The 18,357-nt window shown below is 44.5% G+C and overlaps 1 protein-coding gene, 1 long non-coding RNA gene and 1 pseudogene across 2 annotated transcripts in view; 1 reads left to right on the top strand and 2 right to left on the bottom strand.

Moving 5' to 3' along the window:
* Positions 1-4,390: 4,390 nt before the first annotated feature.
* NUP42 (nucleoporin 42) lies at positions 4,391-18,338 on the bottom strand. Its single transcript, XM_028749697.2, has 7 exons — positions 18,153-18,338; positions 16,251-16,440; positions 15,046-15,140; positions 13,744-13,820; positions 12,492-12,578; positions 10,714-10,798; positions 4,391-10,584 (listed from the first exon to the last, which is right to left on the bottom strand). The coding sequence occupies exons 1-7, from the start codon at positions 18,262-18,264 to the stop codon at positions 9,953-9,955; spliced, it is 1,278 nt and encodes a 425-aa protein (XP_028605530.1). The 5' UTR covers positions 18,265-18,338; the 3' UTR covers positions 4,391-9,952.
* LOC144329323 (uncharacterized) overlaps positions 4,391-18,357 on the bottom strand; it is a 349,880-nt gene continuing 335,913 nt past the window's right edge. Inside the window, exon 2 of the long non-coding RNA XR_013394823.1 lies at positions 4,391-8,030. This is a non-coding gene — a long non-coding RNA (uncharacterized LOC144329323). The remainder of the gene's footprint in view (positions 8,031-18,357) is intronic.
* Positions 12,692-13,576, top strand: LOC144329333 (uncharacterized; annotated as a pseudogene).

Genomic DNA, 18,357 nt, shown 5'->3' with positions numbered 1-18,357 from the left:
CTGCTAGGGGCTCAGTCCTGCCCCACCAAATGTTATGACTGGAAAACACACCAGCCTGTTCTTATAGGCAGGTAGAGGCTACAGCTCCTCTTCTCCCAGAGACCTCATATCAACATAGTACTCAGAAGCAGCTCAGACAACAAAAATGTCCATGCATAACTGTTTGTCTGATTACACACAGAGATTTATATCTATATACTTTGAAGACTTGTCATGTGATAAATTCCAGAGTAGTGACTGTGTTAGATTGTTGCCGCAAAAGTCTGCATGTTGTCATATGATATAGCTCAAGCAACTTTGTGAACTGGAAAGTGTTTGTAGGTTTATGTAACTTCCCTTTAGCTCCTTGTCCCTCACCCTTTCTGCCATTCCTACCTGTGATTTGTGTTAAGCAAAATGAAAAAATTAATAGAAGCATTAATGATGAGAACAAATTAATGGCAAAGACCCAAAGAACAATAAAACGAATTCCGTGTGCTCACGGGAAATCTAATCAAAGCACAGCGTCCCACACGCCTCATGGCAAGTCGCTTTCAAAAGTGACAGACATTTCAAAAGCAGTTTGGGATGTGACGTGGAGATCGACTGCTCCAAAGAAAAAAGTTTGTTAAAAACAAAACAAAACACTGGGTTCTAGCGCAAGCCCTTCCAAAATAAATGTGAGGGAGGTAGTTCATGATCAGCTTGCCCAATATATTTTTATTTACTTCAGAACCGCTTTGGAGAGCTCTAATTTGATTGAGAAAGTGATGCCCTCATACTTAAACCAAGCAGATTAACAGTTGAATCTTCAACACTGGTGATGACTCTGAATCCTCCATCACATTTAAGGGCAGCAGGCTAGCTCAGAGGGTGCTGGGTAGGTCACAAGCCACACACTGATCTGTCCTTTAACACCTTGCTGTCAGTTCCTGCCCCCCAAGCATCTGCCACCTGAGGTAGCTGCCTCACCGTACCTAATGGCCAATGGGACAAGAATGGGAATGTCTGGTTTTTTCTGTGTGATATTAAACAATACACTCACAATATCATTCCTGTTCTCTCTATTCATTTGTAAACCAAAGAATAGCAAACTAAGCGACTTAGCAGTTTTCTAATCTTGAACATCAAATGTGATATGAAATTGCTAATTACATGGCGGCAATATGTGTAATGAGCTTGGTTACGCTGCTTCTAGTTATTGCAACTGACACAAAGACTATCATTCATTCACTTATACAAAATGACTGTAAAAGCACCACTGTGGTGTCACAATAACATCTCACTTGTTTCATGCCACTCCATCATGATGGCATCTATTTGACCATCTTAGATGGACTCAAATCTTCTGTGCTTTAAATTAGGGCTGTGGTTTGAATATTCATAGTTGATTCCTCTACTGTATTGCTGTAAGCCACCCAGAGTGGCTGTGGAAACCCAGCCAGATTTATGGGGTATAATAATTTATTTATTATTACAGTGGTACCTCAGATTACAAACACCTTGGGTTACAGACTCCGCTAACCCGGAAGTAGTACCTCAGGTTAAGAACTTTACCTCAGGATGAGAACAGAAATCGCACGCCGGCGGCCCGGCAGCAGCAGGAGGCCCCATTAGCTAAAGTGGTACCTCAGGTTAAGAACAGTTTCAGGTTAAGAACAGACCTCCAGAACGAATTACCGGTAAGTTCGTAACCAGAGGTACCACTGTACTATTAATAAAAACTAACTGATTTATCAGAAAGTTCTAACCACATTTGTTTATTGGCTTAAGTTATTTTGCCCTGATGCATTATGTTAGGGAATACAAAATAAAATACTAGAGATGGCTTTTCCTTCTAATAATATGTCCTCTTTTTTGTCCATAATGCTGAATATCATCTCATATTTCCATGAAGATCCTGAAATTCTTGTTTCTTCATTATATTCATAGAGACATTTGCCAATTACCAGTGCCTCACCACTTTCAAATATTGTAAATAAGGCAGGCCTCGGGCTTTCAATCTAAAAAGCACAGCACAGAAGGAAAACAAGGTGCAGATGGAAGAGGAAAAGAACAAGTTCATCCACCAGCTGAAAATGTAAGTTTTTCCAGGCTAGCTGGAATGCAACAGTTCAGCTAGTCTGAATGAATGGCTGCCACTAGGTGACAGTTGAGGTTTCAGTACACACAGGGCATCCCTAAGAACAAAGGATGTTTTCTTGTCACATTGCTTCAAATAAACCTACACCTTCTAAGTCTGTCATTCTAGAACTGCTGTCTTGAGGGAAATCTTAAAAAGAAAGGAAGCCAATGAGCCTTAAACAATGTCCCTGAGTAATCAATCAAAACATTTTGAATCCCTTAATCCCACTATTAATCAACTAAATGTTGCAGAATAACAGTAAGGAAGTCTAGAAACACTTTGAGTGGCTAGCAGAGAAAGAGATAAATAAATAAAGCAAGTGCGTATATCTGGCAGTAATTTGTTTTTAAGTATTTAGTTAAAACATTTTTAGCCTCCTATTCATCAAAGGGGGGGGGAAGGGCTCCCAGAGTGGGTTTCAAAAATCAGCTGTAAGACAGGGCCTGCCCTCAGGCTTTCAATCTAAAAGACATGACGTGAAAGGAAAAAGGGATTCGGAGGAAGGAGGAAAAAAGCAAACTCGGACATGAGGCTAAAGTTACAGTCTTTACAGATTAGCTGGAATCAAATCAGGGAAGGGGAATTGGTGCCCTTCCAGATGTTGTTGGACTCCAAGTCCCATCAGCCCCAGCCAGACCCTGCCCACCCATGTGGTTGGGTGAAGCATCTCTCCCACCCCTCCGGCACCATCGCTTCCGTAGTGGTGGGTGGGCAGAGGAAGGCACATTCCTGTTTCACCTCAGGGATGTTGCAAGATGGTAGTCCAAAGATATCCGAAGGCCCACAGATTCCCCTTCTCCTGCCTTTAAAAAAAGGCAGAACAATTTTTGAGGTTTTTAAAAAACCATGAAGGTAAGGTCATTGGGATTTTTTCCACATCTGAAGCTCACCTGGAAGAAAATGTCACGTGCGGTGGAAAAATATATATATATCCAGGTTGTAAAACAGCTTGCGCAAAAAAAGCCACATCAGTGCCTGAATCCAAATGCTCCCTGAGGGTGCAGGAGCACATGAAGCCCCTCTGTGCACAATGGCGTTCTCACTCACTTTAATGAAAGGGGCAAATGCTCTTATCGCAGGGACCAGATCAAGAGCACTGAACACACACAACTGTGGATTGAGCAAAAGGTTGTAAACACTAGACTGACAGAGGACTTGAAATGGGGGGCGGGGGAAATATGCGTTGGAATTTTTTTTTAGCCCCTGCTTCTTTTCTTTTTTTAAGGAGGCAGGATTTGACATTTTCCAGTAGACGAGAAAATTGTTGATTCCGTGGGCATTCTTGCTTGTGTGGAGAAAGTTGCAGGAGTTGCTATCTTGAAAAATTAGAGGAAGTACTGTCAGCAGACACGACAGTAGATCAAGGTCCCTCGTGCAATTTTCTGGAGACGTTTCAGCCCATGTCATGCATCTCAGGGCACTTGACAGCAGGCGTTTATAAATGTGTACGTACTGTGGCTTTGAAAATAGGACAATTTGATCTTCTTTATCCAGATTATGTGCTCTAGGGGTCTAGGCCATGCAGCTTTTGAAGACTACGTATTATAACACCCTGGCCTCAAATGAATCATGCCTTTTATTGATCATGCTGCATAGGGCTTCCTCATGTCAGTAATGGAGCTGAAATGAACTCCCAGAGAAGTCAGCACAAATAACCTGAACCGTGGTAGGAATTGGGGGGGGGGGGGAGCCCTGGTCAGAGCATATGGGGGGGGTACCATGCAGAGTTTGGACAACTGGGAGGTGGGCCTGACCTTCAGTTATACCTGGCAACTATCTTAAATGAAGGGCTTATGGTAATGATTTATTTACTGTTTCCAAGATCAGAGGCAACATGCCTCTAGATACCTGTTGCATACCCTCCAACATTTCTCTGATAAAAATATGCATGTCCTATTCAGTAATAGGACGCGGGTGGCGCTGTGGGTAAAAGCCTCAGCGCCTAGGGCTTGCCGATTGAAAGGTCAGCGGTTCGAATCCCCGCGGCGGGGTGCGCTCCCGTTGTTCGGTCCCAGCACCTGCCAACCTAGCAGTTCGAAAGCACCCCCGGGTGCAAGTAGATAAATAGGGACCGCTTACTAGCGGGAAGGTAAACGGCGTTTCCGTGTGCGGCTATGGCTTGCCAGATGCAGCTTGTCACGCTGGCCACGTGACCCGGAAGTGTCTTCGGACAGCGCTGGCCCCCGGCCTCTTGAGTGAGATGGGCGCACAACCCTAGAGTCTGTCAAGACTGGCCTGTACGGGCAGGGGTACCTTTACCTTTACCTTTATTCAGTAATAAATAAATAAATAAATATTTTTTTTATTTAAATCCCTCCCATCTGACTGGGTTGTCCCAGCCATGCTGGGCAGCTTCCAACATATATAAAAGCATAATAAAACATTAAACATTTAAAAAGGTTTTCTCATACAAGGCTGCCTTTAGATGTCTTCTAAAGATTGCATAGTTACTTTTCTCCTTGGCTTGGAGGTCGCATAACTCCATACCCTCCAAAATCAAATCAGAAACCGGGACGGCTTCTGTAAATCCAGAACTGTCCCTGGAAAATAGGGAAACTTGGAGGGTCTGCTGTTGCTGGGGACCAAGACTGTTGCATCTTGTTGGCTGCCCTGGGAAACATGATAGACCAACAGGGCTCTTACATTCTACACTGAAATTTTCTAAGATTTCTGTGGCATGCTTACCCTACATCTTTGTTAAGGCACAGGCATGGTTCAAATTGCATTGGTTTTACAGTATAAGGCACGCGCCTCATTTGACTTCTTCTGCAACCGTTTTCTATAGTGTAGATGCTACATCTACACACCCAAGACTAAATAAAGCAAGAATGGAAAAAGGGCACATGTCCGGAGCATCGGACCCATTCTGCATAATCAGAAGCAATCTAATTACCTTGAGCACATGACAGAGCATATGCTGGAACCACATTTCATGTGATCTGCAAGAATAAAGCAAGAGGTTTTGCAGGGATGTGGCTAAAAGGCTGACAGGAAAGCACTGAGTACACAAAGCAACAAGAACACAGACACTAAATCTTCTCTGGCAACCCTTTTTTAAAAGTTCACTGTAGAGCAAGAATGGGGAACATGCGGCCACCAAGATGTTGATGAATTCCAATTCCAGTTCCCATCAGCCCCGGTCCAACATCATCCGGCGGGTCACAAGTTCTCCATCCCTGCTCCAAAGTAATCGCAGTTGTAGGATCAACACCTCTAAAGTTGGTTTGTTTTCTTCCCACCCTTTCACCACCAATCAGCTTGTGTAACTGGGATGTGGCAGTTTGCGTGCAATATAAGAGCAATTTGGAAATATGAAAGCTGGAAATTGAATATGGCATATTTTTAAATTTGGGGCTGATGTCAGAGGTCTAACTGGGCTACCTATTGAGGCCCACAGCCCTGGCCCAGATTTTCTTCTTCCTTGCTGACATTGCCTCTGGTTTGCTTATCTTCCTTCCAGTCAGCAGAGTCTGAAGGGGGCTAGTTCTCTGCACAAAAAGTTTCCAACATGGGGTTGGGCAAGTACGCTGATTGATGAGGGTTCCCATTCCTTAGTTGAGGAACCTTTGCATGATCAACCAGCACTCTTCAGAATCAGCCATAACCTGTACATGTGATATCACACTAGCTGCACACTTTCTGGCAGTTTTGTGATGAGCACCTGAACATAGGAAGCTGTCTTACATGGAGGGCTCCTCCACAGTTCCACTGCTCCTACCACTTTCCCCTGATGAAACCTGCTGTTTAGCACAGAATTGGAGCAAGAGTCATTCGGGTTTTCTCTGGATTGACTTCTACTCCAATTTAGCACTAAAGAGCACCTCTCTTCCTTGACATTTGCTACTCAGCGAGGCCAGCACAGCTGCTAATATTTTAATCTATCTGGGTTTGTAATGTTCTGCTAGTACAGCTGGGCTTACTCAAAAAGGACCAGGCTATGTTCCTGGAGGCGGGTGATGGTGATGAATGAGACAGGTCCATTCACTGTTCACATTCACTGACCAATTTCATTCTGGATTGCCTTTTAATGAAGTCTGAAGAATGGAAGGAAATGACAGTAGCAGGTAAGAGAATCCTTGTGACACGTGAGTCAAGGCTTGGGAATGCTAATTAGCCCAGATTAATAAATGCCTTGGGCAGCCTGACCACATGGAACTAAAGTTGTCCTGGCAATGCCATCGTTGGATTTTATTGCCAAACCTTCTGGAAAGAACTATTTTTATCATACAGATGGGCTAGGCCTGTCAAAGGACATATGCTGGATGAGGCCAATGGCCTACCTAGTCCAGTATCCTGTTCTCAGTGGCCAACCAGTTGCCTACGAGGAGCCTGAAAGCAGGACCTGAGCTCAGCAGCCTCAATGGCCTTGCATTTACCCCATCTGTAAGCTTGCCAGCATGGCACTGCCAACGTGCTACAACAGTGCTTAATGCACTTACAGAATCAGCTGCCACCACAAGCTTTGGTATGCCAGCGCAAGCACCCCACCCCCCAAGTGTAAGCATTGCTTTGGCAAAGTCATAGATCTGGTTGCTGGACTCTAAGAAGCAGATAAGCTTTCTGTTCCACAGTTATTTTGAAAAGCAATAGAGCACTAGAAGTATCTATTGCACATAGCGGGAATACAAGGGAGAATGCACTGTGGAAGGCAAACCTAATTGCTTTTATTGACAATTACTTTATGACCGAAGGGAAAGGGGCAATTAGACTCCTCATGTCTGTAGTAAAGCATTCCTTGTAGCATTTTGGATATCAACATTGAGAGGGGGTATTGATATCTAAATTAATGGCCCGAGTTTATAAATTGCCCTGTGCTTTTATTTCAAGAGGGAACAGCAGCTAAGTAGATCTGCAAAGGATAAAGAGATTAATTAATTACAGTATCGGTCTTTGGGGATTTCCAAAGCTTTTCTGTAAACATGCCTTCAGACAAAAAGGGCAGTTTGCTTAAGGCTATGTGGAGTTGGCAAGGAAGGATGGACTCCTTCAACAAAAGAAGATATAGGCATGCTCTCAAGGCAGCCTAGGGAACCATGAGCTGCATTCTTTTCTGGGCAACCTTCCAGGAACCAGAGGCCAGTGTGGACAGAGCAAGAAATGCTTATGTTCCTTTTGTACAGCAGACAAATTTCTACACAGCCCTTAGATCAGAGCAGGAGAACCTTCGGCCCCTTGGACGTTGCTGAATTCCAGCTTCCATCATTTCTGACCATTGGACATGCCAGCTGAGCATGATGGGAGCTGGAGCCCAGCAACATGGGGAGAGCTCTGCGGCTTCCCTAGCCCTGCCTCCCTTAGATGTTCAAGACAGAAGCAGTGTGCCTGCTAAACTTCAAACCATTCCAAATTTGACCTACATTAGTGAAAAATCAATGACTCTCACATTCTATAATTCAAAGAAAGTAGTGGTCGTAATCACATGAAACTAGTCTGAGACGTGAGGACACATAACAGTTTTTCACCTCATTCCTCCCCACTCCCCCCACCCGCAGTAGTTGAAAGCATAGTACTTCCTGTTATTCAGGGTGCCATACTATGGGGTCATTATGGGACGCGGGTGGCGCTGTGGTCTAAACCACTGAGCCTCTTGGGCTTGCCGATTGGAAGGTTGGCGGTTCGAATCCCTGTGACAGGATGAGCTCTTGTTGCTCTGTCCCAGCGCCTGCCAACCTAGCAGTTCAAAAGCACGTCAATGCAAGTAGATAGATAGCCACCACTGCAGCGGGAAGGTAAACGGCATTTCCATGCGCTCTGGCTTCTGTCACGGTGTCCCGTTGTGCCAGAAGCGGTTTAGTCATGTTGGCCACATGACCTGGAAAGCTGTGTGTGGACAAACACCGGCTCTCTCGGCCTGAAAGCGAGATGGGTGCCTCAACCCCATAGTCGCCTTTGGACTTAACCATCCAGGGGTCCTTTACCTATTTACCTTTACTATGGGGTCATGCATTTATATTAAAGGGTCTCTAAACCAGCTGGATAGCTATCTATTAAATTTTCATTTTCAGTACAAAATTAATGCACAGAAATAAAAGACCTGCTCTCACTCTCTTTTTAAAAAATCATCGGTTTACATAATGTTTTCCCTTCATGCGAAAGTTACTGACCCTTTGCAACTACGCATTATTTACATTCACATGGGCAGGCAAAGCAGAGTGGCTGGTTATGCCCACGATTTTGGCAGCTTTTGCACTGCTCAGCTTTTGACACTGGATGAAAAGGTAAGAGGTGGGGCACCATGTGCGAAGCGAAGAAGGGATCCGAAGTTCAAATTGATCTGCTTGACGACGAGCCTCTCGCATGAAGTTCTGAGTGCAAAAGCGATTGTGTGCACAGACAGGAGATGGCGAGGGGCTTAATCTTTACTATTGTCAATGACTAGCAATTCATTTAGTTGTTTTAGATATTTGTAATCCACCCTTCACCAAAAAGGTCCCAAGGTGGCAGGCATTAAAATTAAAACCATCATTAACCACAAGTAAAATTGAAACAAAAATAATTCAGTGTCATAATCAAATTCAGTACTGGTTTCCGTACCAAAATTTACCTGATGAGAAAGTGGTTTTTGTTGTCTGGGGCATCAGAATGACCAAACAAAGGCACACATTGCAGTACGCAAAAAATAAAATAAAACTAAAGTATTTGCATGAATCTGGAGTCCTTATACCTCACAGAAAATGAGGGTAAGCCCAACTGCTATCTGGGAGGAAAGCTAGTTTATGCTATTGCTTGCTTCCTGTGTTGTGCTAAAACAGTCACACACAGAGGAAGGCTTTAGTAGACTAGGTGCTAAGAGGATATACTCAGAATTACAGTAAGGCAGAGCACTGTGGTAACAACTGGTCCCAGCGCCAAATCACAGCAGATAGATGTGCTCATTTAAATCAACCAATTATAGCTAGAAAAGCTAAGGCTGAGGACCACTGTGGTACTGAAGCTGTTGAGGCCAGATTATAGCAACAGAAAGAGCAAGGAGGAGTTGTGGGTTCTATAACTTTGGTATAGCTGGGGAATAGTTGGTGTGTCCAAAAGGTATGATTTGGGGACTTTAAGGTACCGTATTTTTCGCTCTATAAGACGCACATTTTCCCCTCCAAAAATTAAGGGGAAATGTGTGTGCATCTTATGGAGTGAATGCAGGCTCCTTGGCTTCAGCGATAGCAATGCGAAGCCTCAGAAGTGCAGTGGGAGCGCTCCCACCGCACTCCGGAGGCTTCGGGTTGCTTTCACTGAAGCCTGGAGCCTGGAGAGCAAGACTCTCCTGGCTTCAGCGGAAGGAACCCGAAGTCTCTGGAGCACAGCGGGAACTCCCGCTGCGCTCCAGAGGCTTCGGGTTGCCTTCACTGAAGGTGAAGGCAATGTGGGAGAGGGAGAGCTGTGCAGCGCCCCTTCAGCGAAGCGAGAGGAGAAATGGAAGGGGCTCTGTTTCTCCTGCCGCTTCACTGAAGGGGCGCTGCACAGAGAGGGGGAGATTTCCCCCCCTCTAAAACAAGGTGCGTCCTGTGGTTGGGTGCGTCCTATAGAGCGAAAAATACGGTACCTTTTAGATAATTAGCACAACATTTCATTGCCATAAAGTATGGAAGCCAACTCCACCAAAGAAAAGAGCAGCTTGGGTTTCCTACATTTTCAAGTTCATTGCAAAGCTACATTTTGCTATGCAATACTCTCAAGTTAAATATTCATTCTGGAGCCAACAAGTCAAATAGATCACACATTTCTAGAAACAAATGTAACTTCTCTGAAACAATACGGTGAGCCATAGATGAATTTAACTTCCGAAGGATTAAATCAAAGTGTCTCTGATATTCACACACACCGAAAAGATAGTAAGAACAACCTCAGGCCACGTTACAGATTTAGAAGTGCTGCTGGTGGTGGCTTGGAAGGGATTTTTCCGAGTGTGAATTTCTTCGCCTTAAATTGCTCCAGTTCTTCAGCAGACAGTTCCGACTCTGGGGTAAATAACTTTGCAGAGGTGGTGCTGGGAGGGGTTGTGGAAGGGGGCAATGTTGCATTACCCCCAAAGAGACTTGCCGGCTGCCCAAACAGTGTGTTCCCCGAATTCAAAGAAGCGGAAGCAGCAGCTGTTCCAAACACCGAAGCAGATGTGGAGTCTGAGGAGCTGGCAGGAAAAGATTTGCCAAATCCGGGATTCAAAGCAGGGGTAATGGCCGCTGTCCCAAACACCGATGCAGGTGCAGTCTCCGGGGAACTTGCTGGAAAAGGTTTGCCAAACCCTGAAAAACCAGAAGCTCCAAACCCACCTGGAGTGGTTGTAGCCATTTTAAATGAAAAGGAAGATGCCGATGAAGCAGGTTGATCTCCAAAGCTGACGGCATGGGGCGCAGTGGTGGAAGATGCGGTGCCCTGGCTGCTCGTGAGGCTCCCAAACGCAGGTGTGCTTCCAGAGGAGATGCTGCCAAGTTCAGAAGCTGGTTTGAAGGAGAAGGCTTGAGTAGATTTATTATCCACAGGAAAGGCTGCAATTGTCACACAAAGAAAAGCAATAGTTTGCAATAGTAAGGTCAAAGAAACAATAGTAATCCCAGGACTATCGGAACTAAGAATATGCAAACCTCCACCCACCACCAGCCAAAACAAATCCCTACCTGATGATCCAAAAGCCGATGCCTGCTGTCCTCCAAACCCAAATGCAGGTGGTGGCTGACTAGCCGTGTTCTTAAATTCAGATATCTTAAAACAATGAGAAGTAGTTCTACATGTTACAGAAGAAAAAAGGTACTATTGCTTCCAATTCAATATAAAATGCAGAATTAGAAGTGAACAAATCTTTGATATAGAATAAGACAACTTACCGTATTTTTTGCCCTATAGGACGCACCGGCCCATAGGACGCATCTAGATTTTTTGGGGGGGGGGGAATAAAGGATTTTTTTTTATCTCCCCCCCCCAGGCATGGGGCTGGGGTGGGAGAAGTCCGAGCTTCCCCCACCCCAGCCCCCAAAACAGGCAGCTCTCCGCAAGCCTTGGAAGCCAGCGCGAAGTCGCGCTGGGCTCCCACAGCTTGCGGAGAGCTGCGCGAAGCCCACTCTGGGAGCATGCGGGGCTGGGGGAGGGGGAAGCCCGCCGCCAGCCTCCAAACCACGTTGGGAGACAGTGGGATGGCGCGCTGCGCCTCCCCGCTGTCCCCCGAGCTTGTGGGGCTGGCGGCGGGGAGAAGCACGCGTCTCCCCGCCGCCAGCCTCCAAACCACGTTGGGAGACAGCGGGATGGCGGCGTTCCGCCTCCCCGCTGTCCCCCGAGCTTGTGGGGCTGGCGGTGGGGCTCTCCAGGCTTCAGCGAAAGCCTGCATTCGCCCCATAGGATGCACACACATTTCCCCTTCATTTTTGGAGGGGAAAAAGTGCGTCCTATAGGGCGAAAAATACGGTACATAACCATCACTATGATTTCACTTTATTTGTGGTGTGGATCTACAGCAGGGATGAGGAATCTAAGGTCCTCCAGATGTTGGACAACTCCTCCCACCATCCCCAACTCCTGGCCATACTAGCTGATGCTGAGAGGAGCTGAAGTCCAGCAACACCTGGAAGGCCACAGGTAAATGAACAGATCTCTGTACTGTCATCAGAGGCAGCCCTATTTACATATAACACACTGCAGTAATCTAATCTGGAGGTGACCAAAGCATAGACAACAGAGGTTAGCCTACTCGTGTCCAGATAGGGGCGCAGCTGGGCTGTCAGCCGAAGCTGATGGAAGGCACTCTGTGCTGCTGAGGCCACCTGAGCCTCAAGCAACAGCAGAGGATCCAGAGGTTCCCACAAACTACAAGCCTGCTCCTTCCCCTTGATTCCCACAAAGGGCACCCCCACCCTGGTCAGCACAGCCCCCACTCCTGTGATAAATTGAGCCTAGAGGAGTTCTCAGTTGGTCAGCCAGCAGGGGTCAGGGTGGAACAGGAGCAGGGGTCAGGGTGGAACAGGCTTCCCTCTGCCAGTCCAAGGTGCAAAAAGGCCGGCTTCCTCAAGAGGAGGAGGAATTCCAGCTGCTGTGTAAGAGTTACCTCCTCCATGGATGGTCTCCGGCTGCTGCTACTTCTGAGAGCAAAGCATCAGTTCTCCAAAACTCACTCTCTCTCCCCCTCTCTCTCGAACACCTGCCCTCTTAGTAACCTATTTTTCTGCCTTCTTGAAGCCCCTTGGCCACCACCATCTTTCAAGGAAGCAGAGCCAGAAGCTGAACAATGCCAATGAATAATACCCCTTACTCTGGATGTTGATTGTAGAGACAGTATCTTCTATCAACAAATCTGATTCTATTATTGTGAACTGCTTCGCGAAACATGACTGAAAGATTTACAAACCTTGCAAAATAAATTTGAAACTTTAAATGAAGACCTTTTCATTTTCTCTATTACACTCACCAATGCCGCTTTAGTAGATGCATTTATATTCTTCAGCTCAAGCAACCGACTTCTCCACTGGCTTGCTAACTGCTGGACTGAATTGATCTGGGGAAAAAGTGAGATTAGACTGTGTTAGGACCCTGCCAATCAAACCAAGAAGGAATAGAATTTCTGAGCAGCTGTGATTAAAATATGTTGGCACATTCAGAACCAGAAGAATGTCATTACTATCCCAAAATTCAAATGTATATATTTTGGGGGCGGTGGTCTTGATTCCAAATCACAGCCATTTACACTAAAGAATATTACACCACTAGTAATCACATACAGCTCTCAAGTTAAAAACAGTTCAACGCATCATCAGAGATTTACAACCTTTCTTAGATAATGACAGCTCTCTTTCCCAAGCTCCGAGAGGAAAATCTTTCCTCGTCTACAGAAAGCCACCCAATCTTAAACAAGTCCTCACACACAATAATACAACAACCAGACTTAACATGGACACTGGCACAAGAGCCTGCAATAAATCTAGATGCCAACTTTGCTGCCACATACACCCGGGCAACATCATTATTGGCCCCAATAACATCAAACATAACATCCCAGGCCTATTTATTTGTCCGTCTTCCAACATTATATATGCTATCGAATGCCAACAGTGCCCTTCAGCTCTCTATATTGGACGAGCAGGACAAACCTTATGCCAAAGGATAAATGGACATAAATCTGACATCAGGAATCATAAAACAAAGAAACCAATAGGAGAACACTTCAATCTCCCAGGACATTCTATGCAAGATCTTAAAGTAGCTGTCTTATTGCAAAAGAATTTTAGAAATACACTTGAAAAAGAAGTTACAACTCATTACCAAACTAAAAACTATGGAGAGACCTGGTCTGAATAGAGATATTGGATTCATGTCTAATTTTCGTTATCTATCCCTTTAAAAATCCCTTGCCCTTCCCTGTGGAACCAACTGCCATCATTAACAGTCATCAACAGTTATAAGGTTGGAGCAACCTCTGCTTCAGAGTATCTGAAGAAGTGTGTATACACACAAAAGCTCATACCTAGAAAGCTTATACTTAGTTGGTCTTTAAGATGCTACTGGAATTAGGGGGGGGGGGAATTGGGGGGGGGGAGATTATTTTAAAGACTGTCTTAAGATAAAGAGACTTGATTCTCTTTAAGGGAGTTCTTTTTGGATAATCTTTTAATAATTTTTTTATCTTTCATCTTGTTATTTATTATCAATATGTAGAGACTCACATAATTTTGTACATTGTTGTTTGCTCTGCTATTATAATATTCAAGACGCAACTCTTCTGGCAAGAAGTCTGGAAACCCTGCAGGAAGAGGAACAGTCAAAACCTGGAAAGACAGATAATACTGCTCTTACCCCCAGCTATGAAATCATAGTAAATGCATCCCCCAACAACTCTCATGTTTGTTGAGAAGAGACACTGGCCAAGAATAAAAGCAAATGACAATGGCACCAGAGAATCAATTAATAGCTTTCACCATGCATTGGGGTCTTATTTCAAAAGCATGATACTTCAAAAACTCCAGAAGTTACTTCAATGCATGGTATGTAGCATATTCTGTGATCTGTGCTAACTTGTACTTTCTTAATTTAGAGCTTATGCCAGCTTGCAAATTAATCATTTATCCATTCAAGACATCGTGTGAAGAAATGCAGTTTCAACTCTACATTTATTCAGGTTACAAGCAATGCATGGTAGGGAGAACTTGTAAGTGTTTAGCCCAGGCATAGGCAAACTTGGCCCTCCAGATGTTTTGGGACTACAACTCCCATCATCCCTGGCCACTGGTCCTGTCAGCTAGAGATGATGGGAGTTGCAGTCCCAAAACATCTGGAGGGCCGAGTTTGCCTATGCCTGGTTTAGCCCCTTCTGAGCCTCTCAATTCTCCTTTTCAGGTGCCTTCTACGTCCGTCCTTCCCAAAGCTGGGCTCACTTTTTGAGCCTGGCTGAGTGCTGGGAAAGGGGGAAAGGAAACACTGTCCAGGAGCAGTAATATTAGCAATGAAGAATCAGAGACAGCAAAAGACCAAACAGCTCAATGGTAGGTTTTTAATCCTTCTCTATTGCCAATGAAACATCTTCTGTACATACCCCAACTACACACTACTAAAATCATAAAGGAAAAATTGGTTTCAGAACTCTTCTTTCTCTCATGGAGCCTATAGCTGCCATGACAGTCAGCAACAAATAAAGCTGGGTTAAATAATACAAGGAGGCCAAGTAAGCAAATCACATTATTGTAAATTGCCCACCTGATAATGTAGTTAGATTGTGGTCTTGCAAAAACTCCCACTTTGGGTTAGTTAAATAAATACTAGAATGAGTAGAAATTTTAGAAGCATTGTCCATACCAATTATACCATACTCCATACCATACTCATTAAAAAAGAAAGAAAGATAAAAGACAGACACCTTTTGTTCACTTATATAAGCACACTTCTCATTCTTTGGGATCCAATAACAGTATTCAAGTGAGAAATAAACCTAAGCATATGTGGGTAATTAAGAGGATTAGGAAAGATTCTACCTGATATATTCGGCTTTTCTTTCATAGGTGAATAGGTGGAAAACATCCATTGTCCTGAAGATTCCCAACTCTCCATGTCTTTCATTATAATTTCACTGAATAAATGACATTCAAAAGTCATAAGCCAAATGAAACCGAAGATAGGCAGTGAAGACCTACTTAAAGCTAGATTCAATGTGTTTTTTAAAAAATACAGAGCCAAGTCAAAGGTTTACTGTGATAAGACGAAACAGTATGTTTTATAAGTGGCTTGCTACAATACTCTTTTTCAGTTTCTAAAATTCAAAGAAAACAAGTGGAAAGAGTGGGTGCAAGATCAAATATAAACAGGAAGTACTTGAATAAGCAGAGAAAATCACAAGTGAATGAAAAAAAATTGTTAAGTGATTCAGTGTGAGAAATCCACATCTGCATCATTTGGGGGCACAGATGCCAATCCAGCCTGATGCAGATGGCAATGCACATCCCCATCTAGAGCCTCTAGTTTTGCACAACTAAGAAGCAAGAGCTGCATCAGAGCCAATATCAAACCAATCTGAAACATATTTGTACCAAGTCACATTTTTTAAATAGCTGTCAGAACAAAAATTAGCTACACCAATGAAACATCAACATGATTGAAATTATCTGAAAAGAAACAATTCTTCTCTGTTAATAGGATAGGAATCTTAGGCTAGTCTTTCCCCTTTTTCATTCCCAAATGCAGTTTATGAAGACAAGACCAAGTGTCAGCCTCACATGCTCCTCCCTCATCCCTCTCGTTGAGTGCCAGCTTTGGCAGTTTGATCTTGTTTAAAGGAAACCAGTTTCCATTACATTTGAAACAGGAAACTCTGGATGAATGTTAACTAAAGCATCATTAAGCCATGGTCTACCACTTCAGACACAGCAGGATTTGCTTTAAACAGGATCAAAGTGCCAATAGCATAAGAAATAAGCATGACCAACACTCATTCAGCCTAATTATGCCCAAACTGGCTCTTAATATTATGAACTTTTATGAGCAAAGGCCACTATGAAGAAAATGTCACAGGTAGGCATTCTGTACACAGTTAATTCTTCTTAACTCCTATTTATCTCACTGGGATATTAACAATTGTGTACAGGACTGCAGCCATAGGGTTCAGGTTTGTTTTTTAATTAGCCATTCAATAAAATTTATTTAAAGTCTATTAAAACTAGAGAGATAGGAAATTGCTACTTACAGAAGTTTATCTTCCTCATCTACAATGCCACTATTACCAACATTTTCAGTGGAGTTTAATGCAGCATATCTATTCTGTGAAAAGCCAGAATCTCTGTTGTGCCAGCTGGTTGACTTGGAAAAACTGGATGTCTGTACAGGGTTACTGTATCTCTGATTATGTCCACTCCATGCTACTCTTCGACCGGAGCCTTCAGTTGGGAAAGAAAGAGATGTGTTAAGTAAGAGTTATGAGAGACACCAGCTTCACTACTCCTGCTGCCTGTTGAATTTTCACCTGTGGCAGCCTGCAGAAAGTCTCAAAATCTAGTATCCTGGGGGGTGGGGAGGCAAGGCATTGGACCAATCGCTACACCTGCTCCAGGGTGACCTGGCACAGAGCAAGGCTACATTACGCCCACTGCTACCTAGCTAAGGTTAGGATTGTCTTGTTAGTCTAAACCAGCCTTTCTCAACTTCTGGTGTCCCCCCCCCCCCAATATGTTTTTGAACTACAACTCCCATCATCCCTGATCACTAGCCATGCTGGCTAGGAATGATGGGAGTTGTAGTCCAAGAACATCCAGGGACCCAAGGTTGTGAAAAGGCTGGTCTAGACGTGCCCTGTTTTTTTCTCTGGAGGATGGTGGCAGTGGCTGGGGAATGCAAGAGAGCCGCAAACAATATGATCACGGCAACACCACTCTCAGCTCAGCCCACTGGGTCAGCCACACCAGGGAGAGAGAGCGGCATTGGCTGCTTCCCTTCCCTCGCTTCAAAGCCACCCTTCGCCAACCCAGTGCCCTCCTGATGTTCTGGACTACAGCTCCCATCAGCCCTAGCCAACGCTAGGGTTGCCACCTGTCCAGGATTGTCCCATATTTCAATGTAAAATACTACATCTTGTATTGATACAGTTTTGTCCTGTATTTTAGGTCTCCTTTCTTTCTCTCAACCCCTCTGCCAAGTTAGGGATCTTCTCCACATGCATGTGTTGGAAAGGTCCTATAGCTAAGCTCTGTGTAGCCATGCACATTTACAAATTCGTGTGTGTGCATGCATAGCAAATTCCAGAGGGCCCGTCCTGTTAGGATACAATCAGTGCCAGATTTACGTATAAGCTAAACAAGCTATAGCTTACGGCCCCACTCTCTTGGGGGCCCCCCAAAAATTTGAAGGGAAAAAACCCTGAATGTACATTTCCAAAATATAAGATAAAAAACAAATAAAATAAAATCTAAATGCAGCAACAGTGTTGTATGTTGTGTAGGCTCCTATGATATAAGTAATGGGCCCCGCCTGCTTCCTAAAATATCACCGGTTTGCTATTATTATTTCATGTTATAGCAAGTTTCTAGTGACTAGATTATGAGTCTTCGTAAATTGTCTTTCTAAAGGAACTTTTGTTATTGCCAAATGCCAATGTGTTTGCGTTATTAAGTTTGTTATGAATAAAAAATCATTTTAAGTTAAAGCTTAATAATAATTTCACTATTCATATACTTCTCAATTGTATTTCAGTTCAACCATTACATATTTTGTTATGTGCAAATGGCTTTAGATACCTATTAGGTCCATAAATTACCATATAGCATATATTCAACACAAAAAACAGCGACAGTTTATTGTTGACAAAGGACAGCTGGACATACAAGGGGCCCCATTACCTTCAGTAGCTTAGGGCCTCATCAAAACTAAATCCGGCCCTGGATACAATAAGACTGAAACGGATTACTCTGAAGTCACTTCAGCACCAGATGAAAAAAAATTCGGCCCCCCTCCAACCGCCCCACCCCGCATGGTGCCAGTATAGAGGGGGCAGCCCTAGCCGGCGCCCATCTGGAGGGCAGCAGGTCGGCCGGCGCGAGGGGACGGAGAGAAGCCGCCGGCGGAGAGGCGGAGCGGGACAGCCTCCCGTTCTTACCCGCGTTGGCTCTGCCGGCGTGTTGGCGCGGGTGCTCGTTCCAGCAGTTGTCGCCGAAGCGGCAGTGGCCCTGCAAGAAGTAGTGGCAGACCTGGCCGGAGTTGCGCGCCATGGCGGAGCTTCCCCGGCGGCAGCTCCCGAAAGCAACTCCTCGAAAGCAAGAATATGAAGAACCGCAGCCGCCGCTGCCTTACGCACGACGGTA

The sequence above is a fragment of the Podarcis muralis genome, chromosome 12, assembly GCF_964188315.1.
Source record: "Podarcis muralis chromosome 12, rPodMur119.hap1.1, whole genome shotgun sequence".
NCBI classification, from domain to species: Eukaryota; Metazoa; Chordata; class Lepidosauria; order Squamata; family Lacertidae; genus Podarcis; species Podarcis muralis.
The sequence above is the reverse complement of the archived record's forward strand: the minus strand, read 5'-3'. Positions and strand labels throughout refer to the sequence as shown.